At 50.6% G+C, this 13,686-nt stretch overlaps 1 protein-coding gene across 1 annotated transcript; it reads left to right on the top strand.

The window, feature by feature from the left end:
* Positions 1 to 3,001: 3,001 nt before the first annotated feature.
* NPAS4 (neuronal PAS domain protein 4) lies at positions 3,002 to 10,832 on the top strand. The gene is made up of 8 exons (XM_038410666.2): positions 3,002 to 3,248; positions 3,656 to 3,804; positions 4,312 to 4,414; positions 4,828 to 5,077; positions 5,767 to 5,876; positions 5,975 to 6,113; positions 6,598 to 7,874; positions 9,089 to 10,832. The coding sequence occupies exons 1-8, from the start codon at positions 3,074 to 3,076 to the stop codon at positions 9,115 to 9,117; spliced, it is 2,232 nt and encodes a 743-aa protein (XP_038266594.1). The 5' UTR covers positions 3,002 to 3,073; the 3' UTR covers positions 9,118 to 10,832.
* The last annotated feature ends 2,854 nt before the right edge of the window (positions 10,833 to 13,686 follow it).

A 13,686-nucleotide genomic window follows, 5' to 3' on the forward strand; every position in this document is an offset into this window, starting at 1 on the left:
CCCCGTCCCTGCACAGGGAATTCGCTGAGACTTGTTGTTGTATGTTGCACAATGGTAGTGAACAGACCATTTGAGAAACTAGAGACAGGGCCTATCCCTTAAAAAGTGACTTTGGAAAGTCATATAATTCCTTAAACTGCCTAAATAAGGAAAGCAGTGTAAAATGACCCATACACAGCAGCCCTCATGTGGGTGCTAAGGGTGCTGTGGGTTCCCCAGTTCCCTGCATCATTAGAAATCAAACAAGTGTGCTATTAACTGTGACAGATTTCCCAAACAGGTGCAAGGGCTTTCTGGGCAAGGAAGGGTTATTCAGCTCTGTACTTTCTTTCCTAATATGGAAGATGAGATTATGCAAAACCTAGCTACCCAATTTAGGTTACTCCATTGAGCATGGCGCTTCAGCTCTGTCACTTTGCATTTGACACATTTGCTCTCCTAACAATGCGACACACACATAGACACACACACACATGGTGTGGGACTTCTTTGGGATTTTCAGAAGTTGGCTTTATTTTTATCCCATTTTGAAAAACATTATTTTACTGGCACTAAGATTAGCAAAAGCAACCCCCCCAAACTTGCCCAGCATTGCTCTGTGGAAATGCTCTTAACACGAGAGACATGCTACCTGGACGGGGTGGGGAGGCTTAATACAAGGCCTCTGTATGGAAAGGCAAAGAAAAAGAAAACAACTGCAGCCATCAAAAGGAGTTAGTTGTTCACAGATCAAAAAGATACTTTTAAGGAATGTATCAAACATATTCCTTGAGACAATGTTTGCATATTTTAGATTAGATAGATGGGTAGATGGTATGGATGGATGGCTAGATAGATGGGTAGATGGTATGGGGGTGGGTGGATGGTATAGGGATGGATAGCTAAGGGGGTACATAGATGGAGTGGGGATCTACAAGTAGCTGGCTAGATGGAATGGGGATGGATATATAGAGGGGTAGATAGATGAAAGGGGGATGAATGGGTGGATAGAGGGGTAGATAGATGGAATGGGGGTGGATGGATAGAGGGGTAGATAGATGGAAGCGGTTGGATGGATAACAGGTAGATGGAATCAGAATGGATGGATATATAGGGGGTAGATAGATGGAAGGGGATCAATGGATAGAATGGTAGATAGATGGAAGTGGGATGGATGGATAGAGGGGTAGATACAAAACTACTTAAATCCCAGACTGACTGCAGAGAGCTACCAAAGGATCTCACAAAACTGGGTGACTGGGCAACAAAATGGCAGATGAAATTCAATGTTGATAAATGCAAAGTAAGACACATTGGAAAACATAATCCCAACTATACATATAAAATGATGGGGTCTAAATTAGCTGTTACCACTCAAGAAAGAGATCTTGGAGTCATTGTGGAGAGTTCTCTGAAAACATCCACTCAATGTGCAGTGGCAATCAAAAAAGTGAACAGAATGTTGGGAATCCTTAAGAAAGGGGTAGATAACAAGACAGAAAATATCATATTGTCTCTCTATAAATCCATGGTATGTCCACATCTTGAATATTGCTTGCAGATGTGGTCGCTCCATCTCAAAAAAGATATATTGGAATTGGAAAAGTTTCAGAAAAGGGCAACAAAAATGACTAGGGGTATGGAATGGCTTCCATATGAGGAGAGAGTAATAAGATCGGGACTTGTCAGCTTGGAGAAGCGAAGACTAAGGGGGATATGATAGAGATCTATAAAATCATGACTGGTGTGGAGAACGTAAATAAGGAAATGTTATTTACTCCTTCTCATAACACAAAAACCAGGGGTCACCAAATGAAATGAATAGGCAGCAGGTTTAAAACAAACAAAAGGAAGTATTTTTTCACACAACACACAGTCAACCTGTGAAAATCCTTGCCAGAGGATGTTGTGAAGGCCAAGACTATAACAGGATTCAAAAAAGAACTAGATAAGTTCATGGAGGATAGGTCCATCAACAGCTATTAGCCAGGATAGGCAGGGATGGTGTCCCTAGCCTCTGTTGCCAGAAGCTGGGAATGGGCAGCAGGGAATGGATGACTTAGTGATTATCTGTTCTGTTAATTCTCTCTGGGGAACCTGGCATTGGCCACTGTCAGAAGACAGGATACTGGGATAGATGGACTTTTGGTCTGACCCAATATGGCCATTCTTATGTAGCTAGATGGAAGGGGAGTGGGTATATAGAGGGGTAGATAGATGGAAGAGGGATGGAGGGATAGATGGATAGATAGGTGAAGGGGTGGATGGATGGATGGATTCATAGAGGAGTAGTAGATGGAATAGGGATGGAAGGATAGATGGGTAGCTAGATGGAAGAGGGATGGAAGGATAGAGGGGTAGATAGGTGGAAGGGGTGGATGGATAGAGGAGTAGCTAGATGGATGGATGCATGGATGGATGGATGGATGGATGAATAGAGAGGTAGATAGATGGGAAGGGGTGGATTTATAGAGGGGTAGATAGATGGAAGAGGGATGGAGGGATACTGGGATAGATAAGTGGAAGGGGTGGATGGATAGAGGGGTAGATAGATGGATGGATGTAGAGGGGTAGATAGATGGAAGGGGTGGATGGATGGATAGATAGGATTAAATTAGATTCCCCTACAGAATACTTCACCAAGAAGTCAGTGTAAGAGTTAATGTTTGACTCTGGGAAGGAGCAGGGGCAGATTCAGCCTGGAGCTAGATGTGATTCCAACAGTCAAGTCTCTCCTCTAGCTGCTTTTCTCCTAATTCGGTGCAGTGTGTTTCTGTGCCTGCCTCCTCCACTCCCCCTCCCTCACTTGATCACGTCACTGAGGAGAGGGTGACGTGTGGCTCCCCCAGCACATAGAAGGAGGAGGTAGAGGGGAGGGGGGAGCAGCTTCCCAGCCATGTCCCTCCATTGATCTGAGCAAATCTTCCCGCCCCACTTTCCTTACCATGCCAGTGCCCACACTCCCGGCAGCCTATAAAAGCCGGGATGCAGGCTGAGGCTCTCAACCAGATCTGCCGGCAGGAATCTGGGAGCCACACAGCCTGCCAGACGGACAGACCGACCGCCGCCAAGCGCCGAGCGTGGAGAAGCCCAGATGTACCGCTCCACCAAGGGCGCCTCCAAGGCGCGGCGGGACCAGATCAACGCCGAGATCCGCAATCTCAAGGAGCTGCTGCCCATCCCGGAAGGGGACAAAGTCCGGCTCTCCTACCTGCACATCATGTCGCTGGCCTGTATCTATACCCGCAAGTCCATCTTCTTCGCCAAAGGTAACCAGCACCAGGAGAGAGAGAGAGAGAGAGAGAGAGAGAGAGACGCGTTGCCTGGCTGGCACTGGGCAGGGAGAAGTGAGGAGCCAGTGTGCCCGGAAGGACACCTGTTAGACACCAGTGCCTGGTGGGTGTCCGGCCTATGGGGCGCCTCCAGCCCAGGAGGCGGGAGTAGGGGTAAAAGGCTCGTGGTACTGTCCTTGGTGCTGAAGCTACATGGCCATGGGGCACTGAGTCCCGGTCGCTGTCCACGGTGCTGCCCAGGTGGCGGTGGAGTCGCTGTCCATGGCTCTGAAGCGGCAGGCTCCTGAGTCAGTGGCTGCCGCGGGTCTCTGTCCATGGTACGGCCGGGCTGCAATGCATGGAAAGGGCTTTGTATCCTGACTCCCCCTCCTCTTCCACAACAGGTGCCCTGGGCGGGCTGGAGAGCCTGCTGTCATCCCAGGACCTGGAAGAGTTCGTGCAGACGCTCCCAGGCTTCCTCCTGGCGTTCACCGGCGAAGGGAAGCTGATCTACCTCTCGGAGAACGTAGCAGAGCACCTGGGACATTCGATGGTAAGGGCTCAGGCGGCGAGCCGGTGGCCGGGCTATCCACACACCGACTCTCCCGCTCTTGTACATACTAAAGAGCTGGGGGAGAGGGGGTATGTGTATGGGGATGGATGGATAGCTAGAGAGAGACAGAGAGAGAGAAGGATGCATATGGAGATAGATTAGATTAGATTAGATTAGATTAGATTAGATTAGATTAGATTAGATTAGATTAGATTAGATTAGATTAGATAGATAGAGGGATGGCTATTTCTAGAGTTAACCAGTGAGGATCTCACTGTGTATTTCCCCTGTGCCTGTTGTTAAGCAGTGTTTCTAATACAGACACTGATAGCTTGTGAAGCATAAAAACACAGCTACCTGGAAAATGCCGATCTGTGTTATATGACCATATAGAAATCCTGGCACAATGATGTGTGTTGCCAACCCTTGGGCTTCAACTCCGAGCAGCCTGTTCCTTGTGTTGCATGACAGTGTGAGCTAACATCTTGCTATTACCTCACCCCCCAGGTGGACCTGGTAGCCCAAGGAGACAGTATTTATGACATCATTGACCCCACCGACCACTTTGTGATGAGGAATCAGCTGGCGCTGCCCTCCCCAACTGATACAGGTGGGTTCTTGTGTGATTGGGGCTTGCGTTGAAATCATTCTGCACGCGATGCCACTTGGGAAGAGCATGAAAACTGAGAAAGAGCAGAGCAGAGGATTTGAGCAGCTGGCCAAGGAGGGACAGAGGGTAGAGACATCTATACAGAGTATGCAAATGAACATAGAAATGAGAGAGAGCTCAGATACTATGGAAATATGAGAGGGGGAGATGGGTGGGCAGACGGGCTTATATAAAGCTGGGTGGATAGCTAGAGATGGGCATGGGAGGATAGATTCACTCCTGTACTAATCTAATATTCCTGGAGTTGACACTTCCCAGTGTATTAAGTTCTTCTGTGAGCTCCCTCCCCGCATGCCAAGACTCCCTATGTTTGCCCCACACACTCACCATCTTCTGCCCTTGCTGATTTCCAGACCGCTTGTTCCGGTGCCATTTCAACACCTCCAAGACTGTGCGGCGCCAGAGTGCAGGGAATAAACTGGTCCTAGTCCGGGGCTGCTTCCATCAGCCACCACCCGGCTCCTACTGGTCCACCAACCCTGTCTTCATGGCCTTCTGCACCCCGCTAGAGCCCAAACCACGGCTCAGCCACAATTCACTCTTCCTGACCTCCTTTGAGAGCCGGCACACCAAGGACCTGGCCATCCTGGACATCTCAGAGAGGTGAGGAGGGGCTCAACCTTCAGCACAGGGGGAGGAGGGTCCTTCTGGCATGTCCTGATTTAGGGCATAAGGAGTTGCGTGAAGGGGTTAGGAAGAAAATCAGGGAGTGATTACCACATCCCTGCAGGGTGCCTTGAACCCTGCTCTGGGCAGCTGTAAAAGTTGGGGTATCAGGCTAGATGGGCCCCTGGGCTGAGTCTATGAACCAGGGTCCCTGATCATGTCAGGAGCTCCACAGATGCAGAATGAGAGACAATCCCTGTTCCGTCTGTTCAAACATCAGGAGGGGAAACAAGGGCAGCAAGAGTGGGAAGGACTTTGTGGGAGGGATAGGTCAGTGGTTTGAGCATTCCCAGGGTTGTGAGTTCAATCCTTGAGGGGGCCATTTAGGGATCTGGGGCAAAAATTGCAGATTGGTCCTGCTTTGAGCAGGCAGTTGGACTAGATGATCTCCTGAGGTCCCTTCCAACCCTGATATTCTATGATTCTATGACTGGCCCAAGCTGAGTGGCAAAGCTGGGAGAAGAACCAGGAGTCCTGTCTCCACCTCTAACCCACTAGGCCCCATTCTCTTCCAAGTACCAGAATTAGAACCCAGGTGTTCTGGGCCCCAGCTCGGTTCTGCTCTGTGGGTTGTTCTCCGCTCCTCGTGAGTGCTCAATGGTCTCTTCTGCTTGGCTCCCCTGCAGTGTGATCTTTCATCTGGGCTTTGAGAAGAGTGAGCTCCTATGCCGGTCGTGGTACAGCCTGATGCACCCAGAGGACCTGAGCCATGCCTCTGCCCAGCACTGCCGCCTGTGTGAGTATCTCCTCCTCTCCGCCCCGAGCGACTAAGGGCTGGGTTAGGCTCCAGAGGATCCATGATACTAACCCCCTGCCCTCTTTTCCCCCCTGCAGTGGGCGATGCTGGTGAGCCACAGGTGGAAATGGTCATCCGACTCCAGACCAAGAATGGTGTCAGCTGGGTTTGGATCTACTCCCTGGCATGCATGGAGAGCACTGAGATCCCCGTCACCTGCCAGAACTACATCATCAGGTAACCGCATGCAACCAGCCTCTTCCTGGGTTACGGGACCCCGAGCCAGACAGTGCTCCCCTCACTGAGAGGTCTGGGCACTCAGCAGCTTCTGGGATCAGGCCCTGATTTGGTTTGGGCTAGAATCCAGGAGCCCAAGGCAGGGTTGGGGATCCCATTGAACCGGGCGTTGCATAGCTCCTGACAGAGATCAGGGCCCCATTGTGCTGCACGCTGCACAGACCCAGCACGAGAGATGGTCCCTTCCCCAAAGAGCTCACAGTCTAAATAGACAGATGGTGTGAGGGGAAACTGAGGCCCGCAGAGGGGGAGGGACCTGCCCAAGTTCAGGGGCTAAGAATAAAACCCAGACGTCCTGACTCCCTGTCCAGAGCCTGGTCTGTGTGTCCGTGGTGCAATAGGCGGGTGTATTTGAGAGCCCTGGGCTGGGGGGGGATCACTTCTGCCAGCTCCAGCACTAACCCTGCTTCCCTTTGGTCCCCAGTGACTCAGAAGCCTGGTGCCTGCGTCAGCAGCTGGCCTCGGAGGAGCCGCAGGTGGCCTACGTGCTAAGCGCCGCGCCGACCTGCTCTGAGGGGCTGCTGTCCCCGGTGCAGCTCTCCAGCCCCGACCAGGTCTTCACGCCCCTGTCTGGCACACCCACCAGTGCTGCCCCGGTGCCCTCCTTCGATTTCGCCAGCCTGGAGTATGCAGAGGGCGCCAGCCTGAGTCACGAGGGAGCATCAATGGCCATGGAGTTGGGCAATCTCTCCTCCATGGAGGAGGCCCCCAGCTCCACCCTGGGACAGCCAGGCAAAGACACCGAGTTCAGCTATGTGTTCTTCCCCACTGCTTACGAGCCGGCCTTCCGGAGGGACAACCCAGGTGGCTCTGGCAAGGACTTAGTCTGCACGCCTCCCTACACGCCCCACCAGGGCTGCAGCTTCATGTTTGGGACCCAGGAGTCCTACCCTCCCAACACAGCCACCTCCCCTCCCACCACCACTTCCACCACCATCACTTCCTCCGAGCTCCTATACCCTCCGGAGAACTGCAGTGCTCTCTATGAGAAGTTGCCGCCCACTCCTGACAGCCCCGGTAATGGGGATTGCACCGTCATGACGCTGCCGGAGGTCAGAGCCCCCCTCTATATTGATGTGCCCATGGTGCCCGAGGGGGTGCTGACCCCGGAGGCCTCGCCCATCAAACAGACCTTCTTCAGATATTCTGAAAAAGAAAAGACTGAGATTGACCTGCTGGCCAGGCACATCAGCTGCTTGGCTGAAGACTTCAGCTCCTTCCACTCCACGGAGCTCTCCCTCCAGGCAAAGCAAGGCCAGGTCAGCCGCAGCTCCTCCCTGCCGGCCGGCATGCCCAGCCCCTGCCTGGACTTCCAGCCCCTCAAGAGCTGGAGGAGCATTGACTTCTCCTTCCTCTCCTGCCCAGAGGAGAGCCTCCTGGAAGAGGACACTGTGGAGAACCTTCTCCAGGACTTGTCCACCTCTCTGTTCGAGAAGAGTGGTGCCGGTGTCCGGTGCCCCCTCCACCACCACTTCTGTGGTGGGAACGTCAGTAGTCCACTAAGCTTGGACGCCGAAGAGAGCGGCAGTGGAACCTTGGCTCCCTCGCCCTCCACGGACCTGTCTCCAGAAGAGCAGTGCTTTCTGGAAGAACTGGCCTCCTATGAAACAGTCTTTGAGACATGTGCCTCAAGGTCGCCCTGTGATGGGTTAGATGAGTTGTATCAACTCCAGAGCCACCTGCAAGACAGCTTCCATGAAGGTAAGGGGCAGAGGCAGTGCCAGCTGGGGGCGGTGGGAGGGACTGGGTCAGTGCAGGAATTCAGGCAGCATGGATATGGACTGTAGGGATCCCCTATTGGCCACCCATTTGCCCCCACCATGGGGCACATCACTCTTCCAGGGGGCCAACCCTGCACTGCAGCATATCTGCCACCAGTTAAGGCACGTGCATGCTGCCTCCTGCCCTCCAAAATGTAACCTGTCCCTCCCCAGTTACAGGTCCCACAGCTCCAGTTCGGCTGTGTGACCATTTCCAAGGCTGCTGCCAGGGCACTATGTAAAGGCAGCTAGACTGAGATCAGGGGGCCCCGTCACGCCAGGCACTGCACCAACCCTGACCGAGATCAGGGTCTCCGTCAGCCTGGGCACTGCACAAATGCAGTCCCTGTCCCACTGAGATCACAAGCTGGAGACAAAGGTGGGATTATCCTCCCCATTTTACAGATAGAAAGTGAGGCACAGAAAGTCAGTGACTTGCCCAATGTCACATGGGGAGACAGTGGAGGAGCTGGGAACTGAACCCAGGTGTCCTGAGCACCAGCCTGTGGCATTCATCTCAAGGCCAGCTTCCACTTGGGGACAGCACATGAGGAACTGACAAGGGATTGAGAGAGTCAGGGTCTGACTCTAGTGGGTTAGAGCAGGAGGCTGGGAGCCAGGACTCCTGGGTTCTATCCCAGCTCGGAGGGGACTAGCGGTTAGAGCAGGAGGCTGGGAGCGAGGGGACTCCTTGTGTATCCCAGCTCGGGAGGGGAGTGGGATCTAAGTGGGTTAGAGCCGGGAAGCGAGGAGCCAGGACTTTTGGTTTCTGTTCCCAGTACTGAGTGAACATGGATTAGTGGTTAGAGTATAAGATCAGGACTTTTGGGTTCTACTCCTGACCCTATCACATTGCATGTGTGAGTTTCCCCCTCTGTGAAAGTAGGGGAGAATAACCTCTCCCAAGTACTCCTTTTCTTTTTGCGAATACAGACTAACACGGCTGCTACTCTGAAACCTCTCTCAGGTAGCTATCCTGGGAGGAAAGTTGTGGAGCAGGTCGCCCTCTAGTGGAGATCCATGAGGAGGCTGGTCCTAGCTCAGTCAGGCCTGACAGAGGTTGGGGAGAGCATGGTCTGTCTTTGTGGTGGGAGCTGGCTGGGATGCCCTGTTCCCTCTAACTCCCCACCCCCTTTGCTTTATGTCTCCCTACAGATGGAAGCGAAAGTGACCCTTCGTTCTGAAATAAGTCTGTGACTTACTTCACCAAGTATGGCATATTGTCATATTTTGAGGAGCTTCTTCCACCTATACTCGAGCTGAGACTTGACTCCGGGCACATCCGGAGTGGGCGCCAGGCTGGGTGTCCCTGGGGTGAGCTTTGGGTGAAGAACTAGCATTTTTATACCCCTCCCAAAACGACCACCATTGTGCTGTCGAAGCTAGAGTTGCCAACCAGAGCTCTTGAAAGGACCATTGTACGTGGCTTTACACATAGAACTGTATTCACTCGTAGTGAGTATATGTATGTAATTTAATAAGAAATACTACAGTCGCCTCTCCCCAAAGCCTGCACCCCCACGTGCATTCAACCCAGTGTTGGAACAAGGCACAGGGGTGCCTGGCTTTGGCCTCCCCATCCCTCTAAACCCCTAGAGAATGGTGGGCGTAGGTGGTATCTAACCTACCGCAGTAAGGGCCCATGGCTGTTCAGGCATTTTTTGGCAATTGCACTTCTGTTCCTGACTCAAAAAAAAAATCCCTAGATTCAACTGGTCCAGCTCTGATTTTTCTCAGAGCTGCCTGGGCAAAATTCAGTGTTCGTGGCTACGTCCATTTCACCGTGAGGCTTCTGCTGGGATTCTAGGCTGGGACTGTCAAAACTGGCTTGATCACAGTCTCTTGCACAGGGGCAGCTGAACAATGAATAAAAGGCAAATGTTTAAGTGGGGAGGGTGATTGACAAATGGCCTGGGGATGTGATGGACTCTCCATCACGTGGGCTGTAAACCCAGATTGGGTGACTCTCTCTAGCCTGACCACCAATCACTGGACTCAGTGCTTGGGTAATGGGGTGAAATTCTCTAGCCTGTGTTATCCATGTCAGACAGGATCTGAGCCTAAGAATTCATTACCCTAAGGGACTGACATTCCAGCCCCTCGTCCAGCTTTGAGACTCCCAGCGTTGAGTGAGATCGTTGTTCAGCAGGAGTCATTTTAATTGTTGTTTCATTTTGAAATTTCACCTATTAATGTTAACTCACCCTGTCTGGAATAATCCCCCGCAAGCATCTTCCAGATCGGAGCTTAACATTGTCACCAGAATGAGCTACTCGGAATGATTCCTGGCACCAAAAAAACCCCTCTCCCCCACCTAAGGTGGGCAGGGCGGGGTGAAATATACCAGTGTAGAACAGAAATGTTTATAGATATAAATATATATAGATCTTTAATTTTTTTAAAAAAAAAACACAAGAATGATTTTCTAACTTCTCCAGAGTGGGATCCTGAGTTGGGCGCAGTCTCTGTGCCATGACAGGGATAAGCTGTAAGACATCAGGATCCATGGGGGTTTTCCCCCCCTTTCCTTTCTTTTTGGGGTGTTGATAAAAAAACAAATAAACAAATGTTAAGATGTGACGCCCAGAGAGGCGCCATTGTCGCTAACCGTAGAGTTGTCTACGCTCAAGTATCAGGATTGAATCCTCTAACTCTTTACCAATTCGCACATTGCCGAAATGTGGAGTATTGTAAGACACATGTATATTTGTATAGGAAAACGACGGGATTTCTTTTTTTAAAACAAAAAAGATCATTGTGTCCATCGCTGTACATATATCTCTATATTATATATACGGATCATTGTGCACCAGGTCATGGACAACGTGGAGTCGTTCTTCGGTGTGTGTCGCTGTGAGTGCATTTGTAATGCCAAAATCTTTGTAATAAAACTGAAATTAACAAAAATGACATGGGGCATTTCTTAAGCTATCTCCTCGGGAGAGGGTTAGTAATTGTATTGTGAGGCTGCATTTGAGATCAGGGGGCCCCATTGTGCCAGGAGCTACACAGACACCCACCAAGATTGGGGATCCCATTGCAGGTTCTGGACAGACCCTGATTGAGATCAGGGCCCTATTGGGCCAGATGCTGCACAAACCCCAACTGAGCCCAGAGCCCCCATGGTGCTGCGCATTGCACAGACCCTGAGATCAGGGCCCCTATTGTGCCAGGTATCCCCATATCCTGTGAGCCTGAGCAAGGATTTCCTGGGTCTCTGCTACAGGGCATGGCATGGTGGTGACCAAGACCTCCTCACCCTTCCCTCATCTTATCAGCGCTACTGCCCCCTGCAGGGTGAAACTAGATGTGTTCTGCTGTACATCAGCCCCCATGTCAGCAGCACCAAGGGCAGGGTGGCCTAGTGGCATGTTAGTGAGCTAGGGCCCCCACTCTCTGCACACAGATTGGGTGGGGGATTGCTAACCTGTGCTGTGGTGATACAGCTACCTCTGGAGTGGAGCACAGGAACTGTTTATATTGGGATTCCCTCATCTGGCACTGAGATGTAGCTGCTCCTGGGATGAGGTGGGGGGGCTGATTATACAGGGATCCCTCACCTGGTGCTCAAATGCGGCTGCCCCTAGGGTGGGGTGTGGGAACTGTTTCTATAGAGACTCGTCGCATAGCACCCAGATGCAGCTGCCTCTGGGGTGGAGTGCAGGAGCTGTATAACTGGCCAAGTGGATGTGGGAAAAACAGTAGACCTGCTATATCTGAATGTTAGTAAAGAGTTAGTCCCCATTGACATTCCCATAAGCAAACTAGGGAAATACAGTCTAGATGAGATTCCTATCAGGCAGGTGCACAACTGGTTGAAAGATCATATTCAAAGGGTAGTTCTTGATGGTTTACAGTCAGACTGCGAGGCCATATCAAGTCAGAGCCCTCAGGGGTCTGTCTTGGGTTTAGTACTATTCAAAATTGTAATGAACGACTTGGCTGGTGACATGGAGAGTATGCTGATAAAATTGCTGGGAGGGGCTTTCAGCAGTGCAAGGACAAGATTAGAATTAGAATGATTTTGGGAGGTTGGAAAATTGGTCTGAAAGCAACAAGAGGAAATTCAGCAAAGGCAAGTTCAAAGTATGGCATGTAGGTAGAAAAAGCAACGGCACAGATACACCATGGGACTCACCGGCTAGGCAACGGTACGACAGAAAAGGATCAGGGGATGATAGTGGATCACAAATTAAATAAAAGCCAACAACATGAAGCTGTTTTGGAAAAGGCAAATCTTTTTCTGGGATGTTGTCACCAGCTGACTGGCCCCTTTAAGAGGTAATGGGTCCAGCTCCATCTGGGACTCATTCAGCCCTTCTCCCCAGTGTAGACACCTGGCAGATAGGTTGTGTGGTTAAAATCAGTCCATGCCCGTATTTATTACCAAGTGATTGTTTGGTAATGCTCCTCCTAGTGGAAATGGCCACACAAGAAGAAATGAAGAATTAAGCTCTCATCAGCACCTAAATGCTCGGTTATTGGTAGCCTCTAACTGGAAAAAGAAAATTAGCCCAGTCACAGAGAACATAAGAACATAAGAGTGGCCATACTGGGTCAGACCAAAGGTCCATCTAGTCCAGTATCCTGTCTTCTGACAGCGGCCAGTGCCAGGTACCCCAGAGGGAATAAACAGAACAGGTAATTATCAAGTGATCCATCCCCTGTCGCCCATTCCCAACTTCTGGCAAACAGAGGCTAGGGACATCATCCCTGTCCGTCCTGGCTAATAGCCGTTGATAGACCTATCCTCCATGAACTTATCTAGTTCTTTTTTGAACCCTGTTATGGTCTTGGCCTTCATAACATCCTCTGGCAAGGAGTTCCACAGGTTGACTGTGCGTTGTGTGAAGAAATACTTCCTTTTGTTTGTTTTAAACCTGCTGCCTATTCATTTCATTTGGTGACTCCTAGTTCTTGTGTTATGAGCAGTAGTAAACAACACTTCCTTATCTACTTTCCCTACACCAGTCATGATTTTATAGACCTCAATCATATCTCCCCTGAGCCGTCTCTTTTCCAAGTTGAAAAGTCCCAGTCTTATTAATCTCTCCTCCTACAGAAGCTATTCCATACCCCTAATAATATTTGTTGCCCTTTTCTGAACCTTTTCCAATTCCAGAGGAATTATTAAGAACATAAGAATGGCCACGCTGGGTGAGACCGATGATCCATCTAGCCCAATAGTTCTCAACCAGGGTACGTAGAGGGGGTACATCAACACATCTACCTATTTGCCTAGTTTTACAACAGGCTACATAAAAAGTACTAGCTAAACTAAACAAACTAAAATTTCATACAGATAATGAATTGTTTATACTGCTCTATATACCAGCATTTCTCAAACTGGGGTCCACTGACCCCTGGGGGTCTGCAAGGGTACTCCAAGGGGTCTGCCGGCTATGCTGATCAACTCCTCCCCCTTCGTCCCAGTGCCTCCTGCACATCGGGGGAAAAACTGTTCAGCGGCATGTAGGAGGTGCTGGGAGAGAGGGGGAGGAGGCAGAAAGAGGCGAGGAAGAGGCAGGGCAGGGGTGGAGTGGGGGTGGGAAGAGGTGGGGCGGGAATGGGGTCTTGGGGGAAGGGGTAGAGTGCGGGGGCAGCTTGGGGGGTCCATGAAAAATTATAAATCAAAATGTGGGGCCTCAGATTGTAAAGTTTGAGAACTGCTGCTATATACTATACACTGCAATGTAAGTACAATATTTATATTCCAATGGATTAATTTTATAATTATATGTTAAAAATGAGAA

Source organism: Dermochelys coriacea, chromosome 7 (assembly GCF_009764565.3).
Source record: "Dermochelys coriacea isolate rDerCor1 chromosome 7, rDerCor1.pri.v4, whole genome shotgun sequence".
Classification (NCBI taxonomy): Eukaryota; Metazoa; Chordata; order Testudines; family Dermochelyidae; genus Dermochelys; species Dermochelys coriacea.

Bases quoted from the DNA above. Each gene is read 5' to 3' on its own strand.
- NPAS4 (XM_038410666.2), top strand. From the start codon at position 3,074: ATGTACCGCTCCACCAAGGGCGCCTCCAAGGCGCGGCGGGACCAGATC. The intron at 3,805-4,311 runs GTAAGGGCTCAG...CTCACCCCCCAG, and splicing joins AGCACCTGGGACATTCGATG to GTGGACCTGGTAGCCCAAGG. The intron at 5,078-5,766 runs GTGAGGAGGGGC...GCTCCCCTGCAG, and splicing joins ATCCTGGACATCTCAGAGAG to TGTGATCTTTCATCTGGGCT.